The 23712-nt window shown below is 43.0% G+C and overlaps 1 protein-coding gene across 1 annotated transcript; it reads left to right on the top strand.

The window, feature by feature from the left end:
* Positions 1 to 9199: 9199 nt before the first annotated feature.
* On the top strand, positions 9200 to 22755 carry ptchd1 (patched domain containing 1). The gene is given in 6 exon segments (XM_029458096.1): positions 9200 to 9339; positions 9649 to 10232; positions 13699 to 14413; positions 19407 to 19693; positions 19695 to 20159; positions 20879 to 22755. Coding segments are annotated over 5 exon segments (2982 nt in total). The 5' UTR covers positions 9200 to 9339; positions 9649 to 9818; the 3' UTR covers positions 21980 to 22755.
* Positions 22756 to 23712: the final 957 nt, after the last annotated feature.

A 23712-nucleotide genomic window follows, 5' to 3' on the forward strand; every position in this document is an offset into this window, starting at 1 on the left:
AGTTAGGACTTATCATACTTTATTTATTTTCAAATAAGGCTTTTTTTTTATACCTTACATGACCTTCAATTTTGAAAATCAAATCTGCAGGAATATTTTCTTTTCAATCTTCGAGATCGAAATTCTACTTATAAAGTGCTTTACCTTTACACACAGTTAGTTTGATATGGCCAGCAGTCTTAACCCTGGACAAGATCTGCTTCTGTTTCTTTAATTTTGTTGGACTGCAGATGTGGCTACAGATGACGCATGGAACAATGTATAATTTTTTACTGTGGCTCCTTTACAGCATTTCTTTAAATTAATTAGACGCTTGAATTAAATGTGTATTATATTTTAATTTTATGGGCACAATTGAAACTGTAAACACTACAGAAAAACAAATGGTGAGATGTAATGTAGACTTGAAGAGACATGCAATACATAGAATGGCAGACCTTACATTACATTAATATATTTATTTATACATTTAAAATACAAGTCCATTATTATGTATTATTATTATATTAATTACATGTCAAGAGTAATGCCTGAACACCAAACTTTATATTCTGTTCTATAAACTATCTATTATTAGCTGTAAAATGATATACTATGTGATAATAAATGCTATTAAATGCCCAGGATGGAAACTATCAAGTAGTTTTAAGCCCAAGTGATTACGACACCTCCCGCAAGGAAAAACTCCCATAATAACTCTTTAACGTGAAAGGCTGGGAGAAACCTTCGGAAGGATCACATAAGAGGGAAAAGTAACTACCAGTTTTTTCTCCTCTCTTCTGGTCAACAGCTAAAAGTAATACTGGGCAAGTGATTTATCCCTCCACAGGTGTTACTAATGACCTACAAAACTCCTGATGTCACCCTGGCTCTGGCTACCCCTTCGTCACTCTGGCTACCTCATTGTCCTTTTGGCTCCTTTCTCCTGATTTGTCCTTGGTCACTCTGGACTCAACCGTTGTCCTTCTTTGTACTTTTAACTTTGATACTTTAAGTGTATTTTGATGCTAACACTTGACAATGACAATTGACCATTGCATGAAAAAACGTTTTTGTCTTAGGTGTCTCGCCTAAGTAAAGTAAAGTACTTCGTTAAGTAATTTACTTAACTACTCTGGTTATACAACACCAACCTGTAACTACTCTGTGAGGCTTCTCTGTAAGAAGTGTCCATCTTCATTTTCCTCACCGGTCTAACTTTGCCTTTGTTGATTGAGCCTCAATCAACTAGTGGATTTTCCTCGTAAACCGACAAGCTGAGTTATGGTTGCGATGGACTCTGGTCCTCCTGGATGGTGAGGGTACTGGATACGGCTGATGCGAACCCCAGTATGATGGGATGCTCTTGGCATCTGTACCAAGCAGGAGTGACCTAGCAGGGGATGTTGTACTGGTCCATGCTGGCGCTGCTGGTGGAGGGCTGCTGATCCCTGTAAAAATCTCATAGTAACAGATTTGTGGAAAACATTTTCAAAATGTCATGTCATTTAGGGAGTTGAAATAGCTCTCGCTTGCGACGACTACTCCATACTCATGAGGCGTCTAAAGAGAAATAATATTTGATTAGTATCGATCTGTCCCAAAAACAGTGAGTGGCATAGGATGGAAAGACAGAGATTAAAAGGAAGATATTCTATCTGAAAGCCACTCAGTGTTGGTACCTTTAATCTCCAACAACGTCTACGGCCCCTCTTTTTGTGGAAAAACCACCTGGTTTTGATGCCATTGTGTAGAAGTTGGTGCGGCAGCTGACCCTAAGTCTGCATATGTCGTAGCTATTGTCACAACACAAAGTCAGTGACACTTGGTACTTATAACAATATTAAGATTTTTCTTTAGTTTTCCAATTAATATCATGGAAGTGCATCAGATCCTATTATCCTATTTTCCTCCCTTATACCCAATATAGGGATTCAAATTTGAGAGCATTTTAATTGACAAATATTCTAATTCTCGAACATTCCAATATACGAAAATTCTAATTGACGAACATTCAAATATACGAAAATTCTAATTGACGAACATTCTAATTGACGAACATGCCAATTTACGAACATTCTAATTGACGAAAATGCCAATTTACGAACATTCTAATTGACGAACATTCTAATTGACGAACATTCTAATTGACGAACATTCTAATTGACAAACATTCTAATTGACAAACGTTCTAATTTTTGAACATTCTAATTTTTGAACATTCTAATTTTTGAACATTCGAATTGACGAACATTCGAATTGACGAACATTCTAATTGACGAACATTCTAATTGACGAACATTCTAATTGACAAACATGCCAATTTACAAACATTCTAATTCTCGAACATTCTAATTGACGAACATTCTAATTTTTGAACATTCTAATTGACGAACATTCTAATTGACGAACATTCTAATTGACGAACATTCGAATTGACAAACATTCTAATTGACGAACATTCTAATTCTCGAACATTCTAATTCTCGAACATTCTAATTGACGAACATTCTAATTGACGAACATTCTAATTGACGAACATTCTAATTGACGAACATTGTAATCGACGAATATTCTAATTGACAAACATTTTCATTTTTGAACATCAATCCTAAACCTAAACTAAACTAAACTATAACGCCTTTGAAAGCCTTGTTCTTACGCTTTCAAACCCAACATGGAAAACGTAACGTATTCGGAATTTCTACGGACATTCTATATCTATCAATACGCCAGATGAAAGCAATCAATTAGCCAAACTTCAAGCATGCCTTAAGGAAATAAAACTTAGATGTCCTGCAACTTTTTGATGTTAAACCCAGACAAAACTGAAGTTATTGTACTTTGCCCCAAACAGCCTCCAAAATGCATTTTCTAATGACATAGTAACTCTGGATGGCATTAACTTGGCCTCCAACACCACTATAAGGAATCTCAGTGTTATCTTTGATCATGTCTCTCACATAAAGGAAATTGCAATGACTGCCTTTTTTCGTCTATGTAACATTGCGAAAATAAGACATCCTTTCTCAAAACAATGCATAAAAACTAGGCCATGCATTTGTTGCTTCAAGGCTGGATTACTGCAACTCCTTATTATCAGGTTGTCCCTAAAAAATCTCTTAAGACTCTTCAGTTGATCCAAAATGCTGTGGCACGTGTATTGAGAAGAACTAGGAAACAAGATCATATTATTCCTGTATTAGCTGCTCTGCACTGACTCCAGGTAAAATCCAGAATAGAACAGCATTTTAAATCCTTCTCTTGACCTATGGTCAGGCTCCAGCTTATTTTAAAGATCTCATAGTACCTTATAACCCAAATTGAGCATTGCGCTCCAACAATGCAGGGTTACTTGTGGTTCCTAGAGTCTCCAAACGTACAATGGGAGCCAGAGCCTTCAGCTATCAATCTTGTGAAAGAGAAGAGTGAGTCACGTGATAAGCTTTATGTTTGCATCCATCTGCATCTATCTTCTCTGTTTCTGGCCTGTAACTGTAATCCAATATTTGAGTCTCTAAGAGGCCATGAAGATGACTTTACTGTATTTTTCATCTCATGCTCCTCCCTACGACCTCCCTCTTCCATCACCCACTTACAGCATCCCTCCTGGCATCATGAGCCAAATGTCCAAATTACATTTAGAAATTATGAATGCTGCTGACCATCAAGAGGATGCAGACATTAAATAGACAAAATAGCAATGAGGAAAATAGACATGTATTAATAGTAGATATGGAGGTGGTAACAGTGAAATTGAGGACATTATTTTTTGCAGTGTTTTGCAAATCTTGAAGAAACCTGATCCAGACCATATCTGAATTATCTTTTATTCCACAGTAACTACAATTAACTGATGAAAATATGGAGCATTTAGAAACTAAAGAGACAGATACTTTCCTCAGGAGTTGGTTGAGACCAAAAACAGAGCTTAAAGGACAGTGAATAATGGACTTCTATTCATCAGTTAGCTAAAAACATGAAACATATGAGTGATAATGTTGTTCCGCAATGGATGGAGCACTTGTTTGCAAACACATTGGCCAAATCAGCTTCATAAAGTGACAATATGTTGTGTTTACAGCTTGTTCTGCTGCCCTCAAATGGCCAAAGCAATCAATTAATACAGGTGTAAGTATGGAAATGGAGAATTTTGAATCCTCTTTTAATGATCAGTCATAGATATGCTCTGAATTTTCTATTTGCGGGCCAGTTAAATGCTTTGGTCTGGAGGTTTGCAACTTATATGGGCTCATGAAGAGCTCCAGTTCCAATCTGAGTAGTTTTTTGCTCTGGCAGATACACTTGGATCGTTGCCTTATCTACCGCTCTGCTCCAATTTCAAGTTCAAAGCATGCCCGAGCCCGACCAAGAATATAGTTGACATTCATATTCTAAATCAACATTCAAATGCTGCATAGCTTTTATAAAAAAGCATGTCTATTCACTCTGTTTAAACCCAGTATTTCTGTAATATACTATTTGCAGAATAAGATTCCAGTGGTGGGAGGGTAGGATTGTTTTTGTGTATTGTGTGATCCAAGTCAGAATTTATTGAAAAAACATAATGTAATAATTAAAGAAATTCACAACCAGCACTTTATTCAAATTTATTCAAATTGAGAATCAAAGCTTCATTTGAAAACCTCAGTAGAAACTTTGGATGAAAAAAAACCAGACAGACACGGGGAGTGGGGTTTATTGCTGAGGTTGGCAGATCGAGATGGGGGAATGATGTCCAGAGGTTTGCAGGAGGAAATGATGAAAAGGCTAAAGGCCAGATCATGGCTGGAGTGAAAGTGTCCTGGGAACAGATCTGGAGGACGACCAGGACGCAGTATTGAAGGGCTAAGCATGTTTGGAGGATGGGCAGGAGAACAACCAGACGGGCAACTCTTGAGGACAGGCAGACAGGCGGGGCCACTCTGGCGGGCGACCTGGAGATCGACGATGTTGGCAGGACCGCATCTTGAGGTCGGTGATGAAGACAGGACTGCTCTGGAGGTCCAAGACAAAGGAGGGACTGCTCTGGAGGCCGGTGACGTAAACAGGATCCCTTTGAAGAACGAAGACAGAGATGGGACCCTTCTGGAGGATAGCCACAAAGACAGGATCCGTCTTGAGGATGACCTGGGGACCTGAAGTCGGGAGTGTGGCTGGGCTGGAGCGAAGTAGCGACGAGGAGGATGGTTGATGAGCGGTCAGGTTAGGCAGGCTGAAAGGCAGATGAGAAGGCAGTGATCCTAGGACACAAGAGAAACGGTATGTGACAGAGCACAACAACACGGCAACATACAAACACTGAGAAGGCCTGGAGCACTGCCACGGTCGTTACAGGTGAGTAATTTGAGGGCGGCTGTGGCTCAAGAGATAGAGTGGTCGTCCGAAGGTCAGAGGTTCGATCCCCAGCCCCTGCAGTCAGCATGTCGAAGAGACCTTGGGCAAGATACTGAACCCCAAATTGCCCCCGATGGCCTGGCCAACTGTGTGTGAGTGTGTGTGTGAATGGTTATCACTACTGACTCTGTATGAATCTGTGTGAACGGGTGAATGCTGACATGTGTTGTAGCGCTTTGAGTGATCGTAAAGATTGGAAAAGCACCATTTGAGTGGAGTAGGGGGAAATCTGAGTTGAAAACAATATTCAACAGCGCAGCCTGGAGCGGCTTTGAGCGTGGAGAACGAACAGCTACGTTAGCAATGAGTGAGATTGTCACCGTTCCACTCCGCTCAAATTCCCTGTTCTGCACGCTGTAGTCTGTTCACATTTTCGGTCGCTCAGCACATATTTTGTTGCTCTAATTAGTTGTAGGTTTATCCAATTGTTTCCAGAGGCATTTTGGTCTACGCCCGTTGATTGCGGTCTTTGGAAATTGCTAATAAATGACCTTGAGAGGTTCCAGACTAATTCACATTTACGATTCGGTCTGGCGGTGTCAGGCTAACTAAGTTCAGCCTTATGAATCTTCTGGGCTGGAGTGCAACAATTCCTCTAATAAGGCATGTTTTCTGCATTTGAAGTGACTCCGCAGCTGTAACTCCTATGCTCTGCAAATTGACATCATAAAATTAGAAGAGCTGCCAATCAGGGCATGTGCTAAATGTTATTGTGGCAGGGTTAGGGTTATATATAACTCATATTATATATGTATAAGCTTTAGTGGAATACATGTTTCCACAAGTTTTCATCAAGTTTTTCTCAGCTTTGATCCAAGAAGAAGGTTGGATCTGCTGCATCCCAATCCAGCATCCATATCTGCTCACCATAACTGTAGCTGGATGGGTAAATAAATAATACAAAAGGAGGGGAAATAGAAATGAAAGGACAAACTCTTTATTAATGGATGGCCTCCACCAAAACAGATGGATAGAGGGATGGGGGGCTGGAAGATAAGGATGGTGGATGAGTTTAGAGGAGTGGGAGCTGAGAGAGGAGCCTTATTCATGATGACCAACTGTGTGTTCATATAGCTATCTTTAATAATGGAGGGACGATGTCAAGCAGATGGACAAACGAGAGCAAATTAAATGTGCATGCCAAATATGGACACATGCAAAATGACAGGCTGTTGCAAGTAAAGTCACAGGAGGTGCTCTCCTCTTTGCTGCCTATACTATTTCTCTCATCTGTCAATCTTGTATGCCTGTGTGTGTGTGTGTGACTGTGTGCGTGCGTGAAAGTGTCTAAGTGTGTAAGTGGCTACAGTCTTCAATCCCTAGAGGATTTACCCCCTTCGACTCTGTAGTTGCAGAAAATAGCCTGGTAAAAATGGACATGCTTTCAGAGGACTCCATCCACTCTCTGCACCTACCTCTTTCCACACCCCATTATCCTCCCCACTCCCCCCACCCTGTCCCCAACACACGCCTGCACACACACACACACACACACACACCACACACATTGTGATTTCTATAAATCATTTAGCGTCAGTAATTAGTACTTTTGTTATCAGAAACTGCCCCGAGCCCCTTATATCTCTGCAGTCTTTCATTTCCTATTCTGCTCTTCCTTCCTCCCCGGGGAGACACTTACTCATTCATTCCTTCACCGCTCGTCTCTCACTGGACTGGTAATGGGGATTAAAGGCTAATTGAGGCTTAATTGAATAACGGATTAGAACATGCACGCAGATGTTTTTTTAATCTAACTTTTTCTAGGAAATATTCGTCATGGGCATATTGTTTTTCTAATCACGCTGACTCATAGTTGCATGTGCTTGTTCACGCCTTGAATAAGCAGTTGAGGGTCGAGTGGTCAAGACCTTCTAGACAGTCAGTTTTTATGAGCATTACTTGCTTCCTCGCCCTTCTTTCAAATGACTTTAATTAAATGTCGATGTGGTCTTTGAAGTGATAAGTGAAATACTCTTCAGTTTTTTATGATCCTGCTTTTGAATATGAAGTGGCACATGCTGTCACTAATACACATTGTAATATTTTTGCAAGTTTATTTTAGTTACCAGTTTATTTTTTTTATCAATTAAGGTACTTATTTTCCAGTAGGAAAGTCTAACGTCCAGGACTTCCATCTTGGCAGCTAAGAATATATCACTATTGAGCCTATGATATGAGACATCTTGATGCTTGACAGGATAATTAAGTGTTCGTTATCAGTAGAAATTATGAATATAGGTTAGTTACCAATGCATAATGAAGATACATGACACAAAACTAGATTGCTTTGTCACAACAACACCAAATTGTAACTATAATAAACCTATAATACAAATATTTCTTTCTAATTTACCTGATTGCATGTGGACGTGTTACTAGTCCTCACATAAAACAGTGGGAACTTGTCTTTTATCATGTAACACCAATGAAAGCCAAAGCCCACCAGATTAAAAGACATTTTCTTTTTTATAAATCCGACCATACTGTCATGCTGAGGGAATAAAAAAATATGTTTTTTTCTGATTTTAATCCAAACAGCCTTTAATTTATGATATCTAGGGAGAGGAAGGAGCCATTAGTTGGTCCCGTGCAGACAGACCAAAGGGCTGGTTGGCTATTTCATGGGTCTGAATACAAAGACAGACAGGCAGACAGGCAGACAGGCAGACAGACAGACAGACAGACAGACAGACAGACAGAATATGATCTCAGGCTGTCTGCACTCATTATTATCTCCACATCTCTTCCACTCCCTGCTCTTTTGCTCTCTCTTTGCCTCTTTTGCTTTTAATGTCACTGTTTCAGACACCTCCAAACAATAAGCAGATTGGGAGTCAGCAGGTGTGTATGTGTGTGTGTGTGTGTGTGTGTGTGTGTGTGTGTGTGTGTGTGTGACAGAGAGAGAGAAATAGAGAGAGTGTGTATATGTCATGTACTGTTGTGTGTGTGCACTATTGTGGATGGTAGTGATTTTTAGGGGGATGGGTGGCATCACCATTGCCATGGGAACCTAGCTTGTAAAAAATAAAGTAATTTGTCTGGTTTCTATGGCAACGTGCTACACAATAGCAAACGTAATGCTTCAAGTATCTGCAACAAGGTTAGGGACACTTAATATTATTTATAATTGTGCGAGAAAAATTACAGGATACAGAATAAAATGTGCATTTGTATCCTGTAGGAAAAAGAGATACAATGTGTTATGACAACATCTCAAAAGGTTTTCATTCTATCTTTCTATCAGGAAAAATATGCAGCATGCAATCATTTTCAAATAACCTTTTGTTTTTTAAGTATCTTTAAAAAAACAAATCTATGTGCATATTAGAGAGATGTTGAGATAGCCAACCCGAATTCATGTTTTTTTTTTTTAATAATGCTGGCTCCACTTTGAATGTGATATATTCCTAGAAATCTCTTTCTCTGTCTCACACACTGCCACTTACTCGGCATCCTGTGGACGGAGCGTTTGTTTCTCTGCATTGTAGCGGCGCGGAACGGCGAGAGGCGGGGCAGAAAACGGGCTCAGAGTGGGTCGTGAGGGCGGCGCAATAGAAATAAAAAAAGGCAGATAGAGAGAGAAACAGTCCCCGGTTTGCCTTCCCAACGAGGAGAGCAGTTGCTGCTGAGAGAGCAGCCGGGTGGCGGATGAACAGGAGCTCCGTCAGACCACCGGGGAGATGAGGAGAGGAGAGGACGGACGACAGAAAGCTTTCTGCCGCAGAGGAAACCCAGATTAGGTTGATTTGACAAACCGCTCCACCGGCATCCCCGTGCGTGCACACCGCGTCACCTATCCTGCGACTCCCACCGACCCACCCACCTCGACCACACATCAGGTTGGGTGGTGACTTGCTGGTGTAGGGTGGGACTGGACTCACGGACAGCCGGCGGGATAACATCTTGCTCTGAATGCGTTTTAGATGATCTCCGTCATCTCGGTCCCCCCGTCCCCCTGTTTAGGTATGTACAGTCTGGCTTCAGTTTAGTGCAACTACAGTGTGTCTCCTCTGCAACCTGTCCGAGTGAACGAACAGAACAACAGAAATTATGAGTCAGTTTTAGGAGCAAGCTTAACAGGTGCAATTATGAGACCACTTTGGCTCTGCGATTTTTTTCTGTTGCGCACAGAGCCATGCAGCTTGCAGAAGGCATTGAACGCAGCAGGGTAGTGGCTATTACATGTAAAGTAGGCTATCAATATTATTTCTAACCGCAGAGCAGAGAAATGCTGGCTCATTTAGCAGCTTTCTGTTCTTTGCGTTATTCCAGCGGATGAGCGAACCCCGGGGAAAGAGGCGCCCCTGTGACCGGAGGAGGGTTGGATTCTCCCCGGCTGGTGACCTCCTGCTCCGGGGGACAAATCCTCCCATCACCTGGCGTCACCTCTCCTCCAGCAGACTGAGAGCGACGGAGCTCACCGATGCCTCCGGCAGCCCCTGATGCTCAGCAGTGCTTCGGGGCTTTCCGGTCGGTGGGAGAGGCTCGAGCCGCGGCCGCGCGCTAGAATGCTGCGCCAGGTGTTGCACGCGGGCCTGAGGACCTCCTTCCACGCGCTTGGCCGGTTCGTGGCGAGCCACCCGGTGTTCTTCGCCTCGGCACCAGTGCTCATCTCCATCCTGCTGGGGGCCAGTTTCAGTCGGTACCGCGTGGAGGAGGACATTGAGAGCCTGCTCGCGCCCAAGCACAGTTTGGCCAAGATAGAGGGTAACCTGGTGGACAGCTTGTTTCCCGTGAACCGCTCCAAGCACGCGCTCTACTCAGACCTGCAAACGCCGGGCCGCTACGGTCGCGTGATCCTCACTACCCGAAAGGGGAGCGTGCTGGACCCGGTTCATCTGGACACCATACTGAAGGTATGCACGCGAACGGACAACAGATGAAGCAACACATAAGAAATTAAACAGAATAAATAAAATGTGATTTAAAGTAACACCATGAATAACATACAGTAAACATAAAAAAATAATATACACAGAATGCACACGGAAAAAAAGCCCTTGACAAGGACAACTGCTTATGATAATGGACAACGGTTAATAATAACAATAATAATACAAATCATTTTAATTCCTCCTTTGTAATCTTTAAGAGGTAGGCTATTATTTGTTTAAGAACAGACACAATCACAAACATAGTCCCACTCACAATCAGTGATTTAAGGACTCAACGGTTAGGAAGATGCTGCCAGAGACATCTAAAAACACATGTACACACTGGAAAGGTAGACTATATGACAATGTAGCTTCTGTACCATTTAAATCACAGTTTGCATCATACAATGAGGCTGCAATGCATTTTCAGAATCCAACTTTGAAAAAAACAAACAATTCCTAGTCTCATTCACAATACACACAGAGGTAACGGTTAGTACCTGCAGGTCAGAACACATATGCAAGATGCCTCATTCTCAGTGATTGATAGTCATTACACAGAACAACACAATCCCATTTAAAATAACCCCCGACAACCTTTATAGTTATGAAGCAAGGCATTTTAATTTCAAAGCGGAGTTAGCTGGAGCTCGGAGGACTCTTATCTCTGCATTGGTATTCCTTAATGGATTTATGAGTATTAGTGTGACACCCCTGGAGTAATTAGCAAATTTATTTCATGAAGTTATGCGGCTGTATTTAGAGCTTACAGACTAATAGCTCTGAGACACTCAGCTCTATTGTGTAGGCTGTGTGTACATACCCTCTGTTCATGCATGTTTTTGTGTGCTTGTTTGTCAAATGTGGTTATTGTGAATCTCAAAATACACAGTTGGTCCACAGAGGACTGTCACTGCCACAAGGACAGGCTAGTTAATGGATGTGCATTATTTACTGCCAACAGGTTGTGAGAGAGAAACGGATTGATGCATAAAAGAGAGTGAAAAAGAAATTGACGGTTACATAATCTTACACAGTTACATGTGAGGTTCAACAGTAATTTTCCTTTTCAGCCTGCCATCGAACATCCCTGTGAGTGTAGGAACAGGTCTGCACTTGTTGCATGAGACAGCAATAGCAGTGATAGCCAGTAATAGACAGGATCCCCACTTGCAGCAAGAGTAAAAATTGTGAGTCACACCCAATGACTGCATTGAATTCTGGTCTATTTTAGCTTCTGTCAGTGAATGAAAGCGGAAACTCTTCCGCTTCTATTATGGATATCATTTTAAATATGATTAATTAGTGTCTGTGCAAGATTGTAAGTCAAACTCATAGACTGTATAAAAGAAGTGGACGTAGTCACCTTGATGTCACCCATTGGTTTGTGGACTACCGTTTTGAAGCCTCGGTGTTGGCATGCATGCAATCGTCACCTTTTGGTTTTTTGAGCCTGAAGTTACCATCTTTGGACGAGAGAGTGGAGCGAGGCCCGGCGAGGCCAGGTACTGATAGCATCACAAATGCTTTGTAACTTGGATAGCAAGATGCATCTGTTAGTGCTCATATATAAATAAATAATACAACATTATCACTCACCAAAAGAACTGCATCACAAACTTCTTCAATCAATTAACCAATCAATGTTATTTGTGCCATGAAAGGTACAACTAGTGATTATTCACCATAAAGCACACACCTCCTATTGTGGAGTCCTCTGTTCTGTCAGATTGGTATTTAGAAAATGAGTCACCTGGTTAAATAGAGCCGTCCCGTATTCAGACATTCAGCCAAGTTTTGCTGAAACAAGGTCATAACAGTTCCTGATGTCCCGTTGGAAACTGATGCTGGCACGGAGGTAATTCAGCTCAGGTTGAGATGAGATGCCCGGTGTAAAATGTAAAACAGCACAGCTAGCCATAGTGATAAATAAATAAATGATAAATGACCTGTAATGTAATGTAATATTATTTGTCCGACTATTTGCATGAAAAATGATCCAAAAGGCAACAACACCAAAAACACGGCCGAGAGGTCAAGTTCATGACTATAATAAGCTGAAGTAACGCCTAGCAGACTGCTAGCAGCTATTCACTTGTGATTGCACGGCCTTAATTATGCATAGTTTAATATCATTTAAACGAGTGAGTTATATAAAAATTCACCCCCTGTAAGGTTGTCATTAATGGGGAAATTATTTTTTCTACAGTTTTTGATACTTCTGCGTTGGCTTCATTTTTCAGCTGTAGGTTGTCACTTGGTCAAATGACTCCCTTATTGCTCTTTGATTTTTAATAAGTCAAAACACAAACTTGGATTTCAGGCTGTTGTTTAGAAAGCTGATTTTGTCGTTTCCGATAAAACTACAATGTGGTGGAAATACTTTGGTGTGACGTGACATGGTATTCACTCACCCACAAGAATCAGAGGCGATTTGGCAAAAATGTATTTTTATTATTAATTTCGGGAACATGCAATTGCAAAGTTTGAGTTTGCCTTCAAATGTTAAGTAAAAACTAAACAAAAAATATCTCTCAGTTCTTTAGTTTGTAAACAGTAGCAGTAACTCAAACAATTGCCCAATACAAAAAAAACATTTTGACAGGCTTCTATGTTACAAAGACTTGTGAAGAGAGAGTGGATATGATTCAGAATGTAATCTAGCTGTAACTAGAGGTGTACAGCACATTAATTATCTGTATCTGTTTAACCAACACAATTATATGTTTCTGTATTGAAGGCCTGATGTGGGCGTGGTTTATACAGGAAGTGACGTTGAATCGGACAAATGTTGTATCTTATATTCACTGGCATTGCAATTTGTCCTACCAGGAAATTAATACAAAATAATGAAAGATTGGTATAATTTGGCAGTAAAAGGCGACAAAAATTAAATAAAAAACTGGTAAATTTAACAATAGGATGGTTTGTTGAAGGAAATTTCAAAACAAAACATTCATCAAAAGACATTCACACACTGAGACACACACACACGCACACACACCCTCCCTCTCTGAAGTCAATGCAGTACTCTGAGGTGGGAGACAGCTCTGCCCATGTTCTCTGTGGCAGAGACTGGCGTCAGGCCTGTTGCTTAGTAACCAGTTCTGTGGATGCTGGCACCGTTGTCCTCTCGCCATAGAAATGGTGGAGGATTCTAAGACCACTATTGTTACTCTGTCAAGTAAGACACACACACACACACACACACACACACACTCCCCCACATATCTGTTTTTCTTTTTCACACAAATGAACAGCAACAGTCGAAGCACACAAAGGAAGCGAACGAGCCACACACTGAGTTTTGATCTGCTGCAAACTGAAAAACATTGACAGGAGTTGTATTGCTTTTGCCAAAGTTTATGCTTCCTAAATTGGGCCACTGGGAAGCTAACTTCTTCCTTGTTTGTGTGTGTATGCATGTGTGTGTTTTTTCTGAACACAGCTCCACAAGCGGATCTACCAAATGCAAGTGACAGTCCCGGCCACAGGTGTCAATAGCTTCAACTATTCCTTCTCCTACCTCTGTCTCCCCGACGACAAGAACGTGTGCATCATCGATGACATCATCCGTGCCATGGAGGAGATCCAGTCTGCTCGCATCTCCAACAGCTCCGTCCCAATCCTGCGGTACCCGATCACGCAGCTGGCAGACGGAAGGCAGGCGTACATTGGCCACCAGCTGGGTGGCGTGCAAGGCTGGGGTCCCAGTGGGGCGGTGCGGGGTCAGGGGTCAGGAGCCAAGGGAGAAGGTGTACGTTCTGCTAGGGCGTTGCAGCTCACCTACTACCTCCAAGCCCGTGGCGGCCTGATGGACCGGGTGGCCAGCCAATGGGAAAATGCCTTCTGTGCTGAGTTACAGCACTTTGCAGCGTTGCACCCTACGCTGGGGCTGCACCCTTCTACTTCCTCTTCTCTGAGGACAGACTTCCAGTTCTCCTCGGTGCTGGCACACCGCCCGCTTTTGGCTAGCTTGGGGGCGTGCGGGGTGCTTGCCATCCTCTGCTGCTCTATGAGGGACTGTGTGAGGTCTAAACCCTGGTTGGGACTGCTGGCTCTGCTGTCAATCACACTGTCAGGCCTCACTGCTGCTGGTATACTTAACCTGACCGGGACCACCTACAACTCTACATACCTGGGCATCCCTTTTGTCATGCTTGGTAGGTTTAAAACTAATACTTTTGATCAAATATATTTGTCTTTATAATTCTGCATGTCCATGTTTTCATCCTCCATTTGTCTGCTCATAGTCTTTCAGTTCATGACATTTTCAGATGTATACGTGTAGTTCCGAGCCAGCTGCTCCAAAGAAATAGGGGGCAGCATTTCACCTCTACTACATGCTCCATAGAATATACATTTACAGTCATGAGTTAGTCACAAAAAAACAACTCAAATTAACTAACAGAGTTCCATCAAAGTGACTGAAACTCTGAGAGGCGGTCAGAATATCACAACTCAAGTGCTAACTGCGAACTGAAGCTATGCTCATCTCCTGGCGCTGCCAACTACTCTACGCCCGGTGACACAGCCTCCCAGTGGCTGTGAGGGCGAGGCGATGATGCAAGTCATTTCTGCCACGTTTAATTTAATCCAAAAAAACAAACTGTATTATTGACAAGCCAATCTGGGCAGCTTTACTTCTTCACCCCTTTTACTGATGTCAGACTGGCACTACAGTGACTCACTATCGCCTCTAGAGGAACAAGTGGTGTTACAAGGCTGGACAGAGCGGTGCTAGTCAGGTAGCGTGCTAATTTCAGTAGATATCTGTGCAACACAATACATACACGTCTTTGACACAACATCAACACTGTTAACTCTTCACATTCTGTTGATAAAGTTCATTTTTCTTAATGTTTCAAATTGAAATTCTGCTATTTCTTACACATTGCACATTTGAAGCGCAGACAAATTAAAGAAAAGCGAAGCTGCAGGTGGTGGCCATGGTGAACATTGCCATTGCTATTAGAACACCGGAAGGTTGTGAGTTCAATACCAGGGACTGCCACCATTGTGCCCCTGAGCAAGGCACTTAACCCCCGAGTTGCTCCAGGGGGACTCTACCTGTACTTAGTTCACTGTAAGTCGCTCTGGATAAGAGCGTCAGCTAAACGACAAATGTAAATGTAATGTACTGCTTTTATGTCTCAGACTGCATGTGTTCCCCGTCTGGTTCTTCAGTACCAGTGATGGGTTTTGCTGATGCCAGCTCCAGGCTGAATGCCATTTTAAAGTAGATCATCAAAGTGAGTGACAAGTGGCGGGGCATGAACTTTACTTGGCAGTAACAATGCATTTTCAGACTGGGGGTAGAAACATCAAAGTTGTTATGTGTGGAGAGGTCTGCCCATTTCCAGACGTAGTCGGACGCCACCTTTTTAAATACTATAAACGCACTTTATGGCAGTATTGCAGACTGGATGTGACGACGGTGAGCACAGGAGACATTTCACAGTATGCGTGACAAAAGTAAGGATGTACAAATCCAAATTTTCACTCCCAATAACAATTCATATAGCTCAATTCAGGGTCTACGCCAATACCGAGTGCCAATCTGATGCCAGTGCTCTCGTTTTCGATTCATTTTTATGTAAGGCAACATGAGGCCAGGGATTGCCGTGGCACTAAAAACAGCTGCCAAGTGTGACTCAATGGAGTTAAATTATAGCAGAAACACAGAATTTCATAAAGCAATGAAGACAACTGTATTTAATGTAGATCGATCCCATCACCACCACTTAATCTTAGGTCAGTAGAGTCCATGCGGGATGCAGACTTTGTTCTGGAAGGTTAATCATAATTCATAGAAATATTGCAGACTTGACGGGATGACGGTGACCGTGTCACAGTACTCACGATGAAGGCCTTCAAGGGAGTGCTAATCTTGCTGTGGACATTTTCTGTTTATTATAGGAACTAAGATACTTTAATGAGAAAGTGTGTCTTATACAGACTGCGGCAGTGTTATTAAAGAACCGATACACTTGAGGAAATACTATCTTTTTTTAATTCCCAACTACATTGATAGTGGTTTGAGTATTGCCTTTGTAAGTAAGACAGCAGGTTAACAAACCACTGCTATTGAAGTGACATGACAAAGTGCTCAAAACTTATGCGGTAGTTCTCGCTACAGTAGGAGTCTCAAGCACCTCATTGGAGTGGAGATGTGGTTTGGAAGCGGTTTGAGGAAGGGGACAAACATGCGGTAAACGGCCGATAGTCGGATTGAAGCCGGGTGAGTTACCAGGGCGCTGAATATAAGAATGGAACAAACTATATGCAGGACCCCCCTGGTGAACACAGTGCATACCATCTGTATGAAGGCGTACTGACAGTTTATCTTTGAGTGCTTGCATACTAAATACTGTAGGATGTGCCGTGCGTAACCACTACCACACACATGTAGTCTATACCATAATTACTCTGTAATGCGGAGGAGGAAAGGCTGCTGTTAGGCTTAAAATAACCACAGCGAGAACAGAAGAGACAGGGGAATAGAGACAGAGAGGGGGCTCGATGAAATATCACTCCAACTGGGGCTTGAGATAAGGATTCTCTTAGCAGAAAAAAATGAAGTTAAACTGTGGTTAGAAGGGAGGAAGGAAGGCAGGGAGGGTTTTTCAGAACCAAGTAGGCAGACAGAAAAAGGTAGGAGGAAGTGTGAGGAGAGAAAGAAGGATGTGATTACACAGTAAAGAAACAGATGACATGAAAGAGAGGAAGAGGGAGAAACACGGCATCTTTTCTCTTTCAGAATCAGACACGAGAAATGTTTTTCTCATAGGTGCTTATTAACTTCCAAAGCTTGCGCAATAAACAAACGGATGTATTGACGGGGTATAGAGCGACACATAACCTGTTGCATGAACTCCTCTTGTACACAAAACACTCCCCGCTTTGAAATGATATCTCCATCATCTGTGCACACGTTTACTTTTAACGTTGTTCATTTTCAAAACGTTGAAATTAAATTGTGGCTGGCCGTTTTTACTCACTTTACAGTGTATTATAGTTGAAGTCCTTTTAAGTCCACTACGGATACATTTGAGAAGTTGAGTAGGTTCTTTTTTTCCTCAGCACCTCCCATCTGAGGAATATAAACACCTTTTTAGATTCCTTAATGTTAAGGTGCTGAGATAGTAATGGTTTGGTATTGGTGCTGAAACAAGTATCACAGTGATACCAGTATGACAAATGTACAAACTATACCCAGCCTAGTGTTTGCATGTCTGCAATTCAGAATGTGTGAAGCTCTTGCCACAGCCAACAATTTAAACGGAGTTTTCTTTATCTGAAATCCATTTTATGACAGTAATATAAATGGTCTGAAAGGGTTCTGGCAAAAAGGACACACCCTGATCGTATTTCTTCATGTATTAGTACCTGCATGTTTGTCCGTGAGTGCATATTAACCTGTCTCAAGCTCTGGTAAATATCGAAATCCTTGGGCAAGTGTGGTCCCCAGCCTCTCGTTTCGCTCTCATCGTCTCTCTGCAACATTAACCTCCCCACCTCTTCGACTGTCATTCACTGTCTAATTCCCTCTCTTTCAAATAAACACACATTCACAGATCAGCAGACTTTCTCACCCACCCACGGTACGTTACGCCTCTGCTAAGGTGTTAAGTGTTTTGCCATGGTGAGGTCACTGGAAGGGGGGGTAGGGTGGGGGGGGGGGGGAGTGTAACTGGTGACTCACGGATGCCATGGCAACCACGGTAAAGGAAACCATTAAAAGCCATCTGCTGCATGTATATAAACATGCATGTGCGTGATGCCCATGAGACTGGACTGCACATTGAGGTGGGGTGCATTTGAATGACCTCAAATGGACATTGATGTGAATTATTGAATACAGCGTCAAAAAAAGTGTTCTTACATGATATTACTCATGTTTAAAGCCATAAATGAATTCATTAAGGAGGCTTTCTTTATATGCTTCGGCTGGATTGTTCCTAATAACGTGTTCTACTCTCAAAATTGTTTTTTAAATGTACGATCTGAATTGACTTTATAAGTGAAATGATCATGTCCCGCTGCTGCAAAGTTCCAATTTCTCAACTAGGATTGTTGAAGTCATAACTGCAACGTCATGGTGTCTTACATCTGTCGTTTCACATATTTCTAGTTCACACTGTATTGAGGTGTGGCAGCTGTTCAAAAGCAGGCACTTAATTCACTTCCTTTGTGCAACGTCCTTAAAATGAATACATTGAAGGCGAGTCTGTAGCAATCAAAGCATTCTAGGGAAAGGAAACAGGTTGGTTTGAAATAACTACTTATGTTTAGAGACAAACAGTAACATTGTGAGCTGCAAAACCGAAACAATGAGCTGAAATAAGCTAAAATGCTCTGCAGTGCTTCAGAGAGGTGCAGACTTCATAATTCTCCGTGGGTTTATCATTACGAGCTACCCCCTTTTATATAACACGCAGCAATTTGAATATAAAATATCGAACAGTGCTGCTTTAAGTAAGGGATAATGTGCTGCGAGCCTGTCATTATTGCGTCTTGAATTCCTTGAATCACCCTGTCGGGGTTAATTTTGCAATAACGATTGGCTTGCTGCACATTATCACGCTTATTACACGGCTACTTACTAAATTAATCAATCATTTGACACAAGATATTGATTAAAAAAAGGATTTTTATTGATTTAATAATGATTGCATTGCTTCACTTGCATTCTACTGTGAAGCAACGGTTGGATCTGCGGCGATAGCAACGTAACTCTGCAGCCTTCTTAAGATTAGCAATTCGTATCATGTCAAACTTTGAGAAGTGTCGACATATCCCCGACCTAATTGCTGTGTAACTGGCAATCGAGTAGGCTCAGTTCTTCAGATGCATGAAATGACCGCAGCACAGATTGAGGTTTTCTGGCCCATTTCTGTCAAAGTCTGTTCACATTGTCTTTTCCATTAAGCAGTGTGTAATCACTGCTGTAGCCCATAGCGTGTTCCCTGTAGTGTTTACTTCATGTCTGTCTTCTTCAATTCTGACCATTTCTCTGTCGTCCAAATGTAGAATTTGACTAATCAGACTCAAGCATTTATGATGCCAGATAAAAGAGTCGTCCTTTATTTAAGTAGGCAATATAGCACAACCTCCCCTTAATCCTATACATTTTAACGTTTTGTTTCCAATCAGGTCACGGGCTCTTCGGCTCCTTCGAGATGCTGTCGTCATGGAGGCGAACGCGGGAGGACCAGCATGTGAAGGAGCGCGTGGCGAGCGTCTTCGAGGACGTAATGCTGCGTTTCTCTGGCTCTACCATGCTCCACCTGATGACCTTGGGCCTGGCCGCCTCGCCACTCACCAACATGGAGGCTGTCCGGCTCTTCTGCCGCACCGCCACCTTGGCTGTCACCATTAGCTATGTTTACATGCTGTCCTTCTACAGTTCCTGTCTGGTGTTCACCGGATACTTGGAGACCTGGCTACAGACACGGCTGCTTCTGCCGGCGAGTCCCCAAACCTGACCGACTGGACTCTAAACCGGCCTGGTACAGGTGTCTCATGTACACTCGCTATCAAGATGAGGCTCAAACAACCAACCCACCACCGCACGTGGTCGGTCCCGCTCACACGCCAAACTCAAACCTTACTCACACACATGCACACACACACCCACACCCACACCCACACCCACACACGGCAAACAACTCTGACGAGCATGGGCTCGGGCCTGTGGGTAACTCTACACACACACATCCACATCCACACCCACACCCACAAACACTTTCCCCAGCTAACATGGACCCTAATCCTCAGGACTCTCACCTTTTGCTGGGGTGTGTGAGGCGTTGCTATGGAGACTGGATAACTAACACCTATGTCAAACCCTTTGTGGTTCTTCTCTATCTGGTTTATATCTCCTTTGGATTGATGGGCTTCCTGCAGGTGAGGCGACAATACCCTAAACACAAATATTTCATTTTGTGCAAACCACACCATCAGCCTCATTCAGACAGTTTGGTTTGACATCACTCTGCTAAATAGTTATTTATTACCCATATTGGAACGGTGCCATCATATCCTTGTCTTTGGTCAGTGCGGGGCAATTTTATTGGATGGACAGCTAATGCGACCATAACTTAAGGGGATGTGTAATGTCAACTAATTAACCACATCATTATCTGAATGAGACATGCATGAATCAGCATAAATCCTTCAGAATAAAAGCTTCATGTCCAAACATTTAAATGGACTAATACACTAACATTTTTGCACAAATGCTGCATGCGTTGTAGCATTTGGTAATATAGTTTTGGAATTTGTTTTGATACACAAGTATACATGATAGTATTGTCACTATTTTTTACGAGACGATTACACTTAACAACTTACTAATATCATAGCTTCATATTCTTCCAAGTCCAAAAACTCCATTTCTGTCAAATGTAGATCGTATGGAGCCCGTAGGAGAAGTGGAACACTGCCCCCTGTTTCTTTGGAGCAGGTGGCTCAGATCTACACGTTGCACCTTTTTTGTTTTTGTTTGTTTACCTAAGTTTGTTTGGTCAATGGGGGTATAAAGTGATAAAGTTTTTACACAAGACTCACACACATGCAGCCACACACTGTTCTACCTGTAACAAATATGTTTTTTTTATCGACAGGTGACCCAGGGCTCAGACCCCAGTGCACTGGTTGCCATGGATACGGCGACAGTATTGTACACCCGTGCCCAGCAGCGTTACTTCAGCTCGTACTCCCCTGTCATTGGGTTTTACATCTATGAAAGCGCCCCCTACTGGAATGCCTCAGTGCAGCGGGACCTGCTGGAATACGCCAAAGGCTTCCAGCGAATCAGCTGGCTCGAAGCCTACCTGAACTACCTGTCAGATTGCAACCAGTCCACCAGCCAGCCTCGGGAAAACTTCACCCACACGCTCCGCCACTCTTTCCTCCGCGAGCCGCAATTTGCCCACTTCGCTGATGACATCATATTTGCGGAGCGTGGTCAAGGCGAGGAGCCAGATGTGGCAGCGTCTCGAATCTTCCTGGTGGCCAAGACAACAGAGAACAAGCGGGAGGAGATGTCAGTGCTGCTGGACACGCTGCGACGCCTGTCGCTGACCTCGCGTGTTCGCTTCTTAATCTTCAACCCCTCTTTCGTCTACCTGGACCGCTACGCTGCAGCAGTCAGTTCCCCCCTCAGACACTCACTGCTGGCGGTGCTCTTCCTGTTGGGTCTGTCCTCTCTGGCCGTCGTCGAGCCTCTGGTGTCCGTGTGGCTGGGCCTCACCCTGCTCTCCGTCCAATTCGGGGTGCTGGGCTTCATGACCTTATGGGGTGTGGAGCTGGACTGCATGTCTGTGTTGTGTCTGATCTCAGCCTTGGGACATTCAGCAGACTGCAGCGGCCCCCTCCTTTGCGGTTTTGCCTCGGGTCGTGGCGACAGCAGGACTCGCTGGGTGAGAGTGTCGCTGGAGAGACACGGGGTTCCCTCTCTACAGACGCTCATCTGCTACAGTGCCGCCCTGGTGCCTGTTGGCTCGGTACGCTCCAACCTCACACACACACTGTTTCGCTGCCTCACCCTCACGGCCGGCTGCTCGGCCCTTCACACGCTTGCTTTCCTGCCCACCCTCCTCACTTTCCTGCCTCCCTCCAAGAGCCAGGGACAGCGGCCTGAAGGAGATGAGCAGAGACAGGAGGTGGAGTGCGTTGAAATGAACGACAGCACTCGAGTGGTCGACCAGATCACCACTGTATGAGCATGGGATGATGTTTTTTTTTTTTGGGCTCTTGGTTGCCCTGGTGACTGCCGGCTGGGAATTGGTTCATTGTAATCTGAGCAGCCGCTATGCATGCTGCAGACAAGAATGCCGATCCTTGTGAAGAGAGGAAGAAGAGGAGAGTGCGACTGAGAGAAAGAACGGAGAAAACACAGAGGTGGAGGGTCAAGAGGAAACGGTAAAGGAGAGTGGGAGGCAAGTGAAGACGAGAAGAGAGTGAGACGGCTGTCCAATGCAGTGTTTCCATGGTTACCTGCTTGTTGCTAGTGCTCTGTGGAATGTGAATGAGCTCTTTCCCAAACAGCCAATCAGCAGTTAAGGATCAGCTGAGGTCAGGCCTGGCTGTGACGTTATCACATAGGAAGTGCCAGATTTTCCACGTGTCACGTGCTTTAGATCTGATCACAATGTTTGGCTACTGCTATCTGTGTTCACCATATCAGTTACATACAGCTACAATGACATGAGGCAATCATCTGTATGACTCAAGTATTTCTACTTTAATGCTGGACAAATAAAGTCAAATCAAGAAAACATGTTTTAAGTGGTTTTGGCTTTGACCACAAAAGTGAGTACTGTGTGGGTCTGGCATTTTGACCCTAGTGTGAACAGGTTTAATTCATAGCAGCCCTTACAGAGACAGACTGGTGCTATATACAGTAGGCCTTACTATCATGATTGTATAGTCAATGTTAAGGTACAAATAGTATGTAACTGTCAACTGTTATTAGTCAGCCAATCACAACAATCCTCAAAGCTCTCCTCGTGATAAAGCACACTTTGATGTGAGAGAAACACAATAATATTAAAGACAATACTGTAAAAAATGCATACTTATGGACCATACATACAATCTGGATACAGATAAAGGTTTTAATCAATGTTTAATCCTTTATAACCTTATGTGATGATTAATAATATGGTCTGAGATCCGTTTTTCTCATCAGGAAACATGTCAGCACCTAAACTACTGTTTCTCCTTCTGTCCTTCTATCCATACATCAGTGTGAATTAACTATTCTTTCAACCTCCTGCGATTCTCCCTCCAGAAAGGAAAAAAGCTTGTTGCCTTTTACTCTTTTTATTCCTGGATTCATCTCAGTGGTTGAAGGTCTGTGTGTGGGAGTGCTTCCTATTGTTAATCCATGCTCCTCTCTGACACTTGCCTGAATGAAAGTATTCTTCAGGCTTTGTGCAGGCGCCACAACCATCAGTGAGACAACGACAAGATCCCTCGCCATCTTCCCACCCATTAGCACTGCCAATTGGTTTTTCTTAAGAGCATCTCCAAGCTGGAGGTACCACTAACTGTGGGCTCTGTCATCTTTTGTGAAACACGGTAGTTACACAGTTACAGGGCTGAATACAGTTCTTTCTAAATATAATCCACACACAAAGGGCACTGCTCTGATGCGTGTTCTGTCGACATAGCAGATAGTGGGAAAGTGTGACGTTTCTGGAAAACTGCAGATTCTTGGAAACTCACGCTGAACTCCGAGCTGTAACTCACAATCCCAAATAATAAATTAATTAAAAAAAATCCCATCCTACGAAATAAAACTGCCTAACCAACAGCCCATTAGTTCACACCTAGGATTGAGCCCTACGGGTAGAAACAACATGGTGTGGCAGCCAGAAAACACCAACACCTCCCACGCTCAATGGTGCTGTCAATCCCAATGCAGTTTACTGCCGCTTCCTCTGAAATTGCT

Source organism: Cottoperca gobio, chromosome 20, assembly GCF_900634415.1.
Source record: "Cottoperca gobio chromosome 20, fCotGob3.1, whole genome shotgun sequence".
NCBI lineage: Eukaryota > Metazoa > Chordata > Actinopteri > Perciformes > Bovichtidae > Cottoperca > Cottoperca gobio.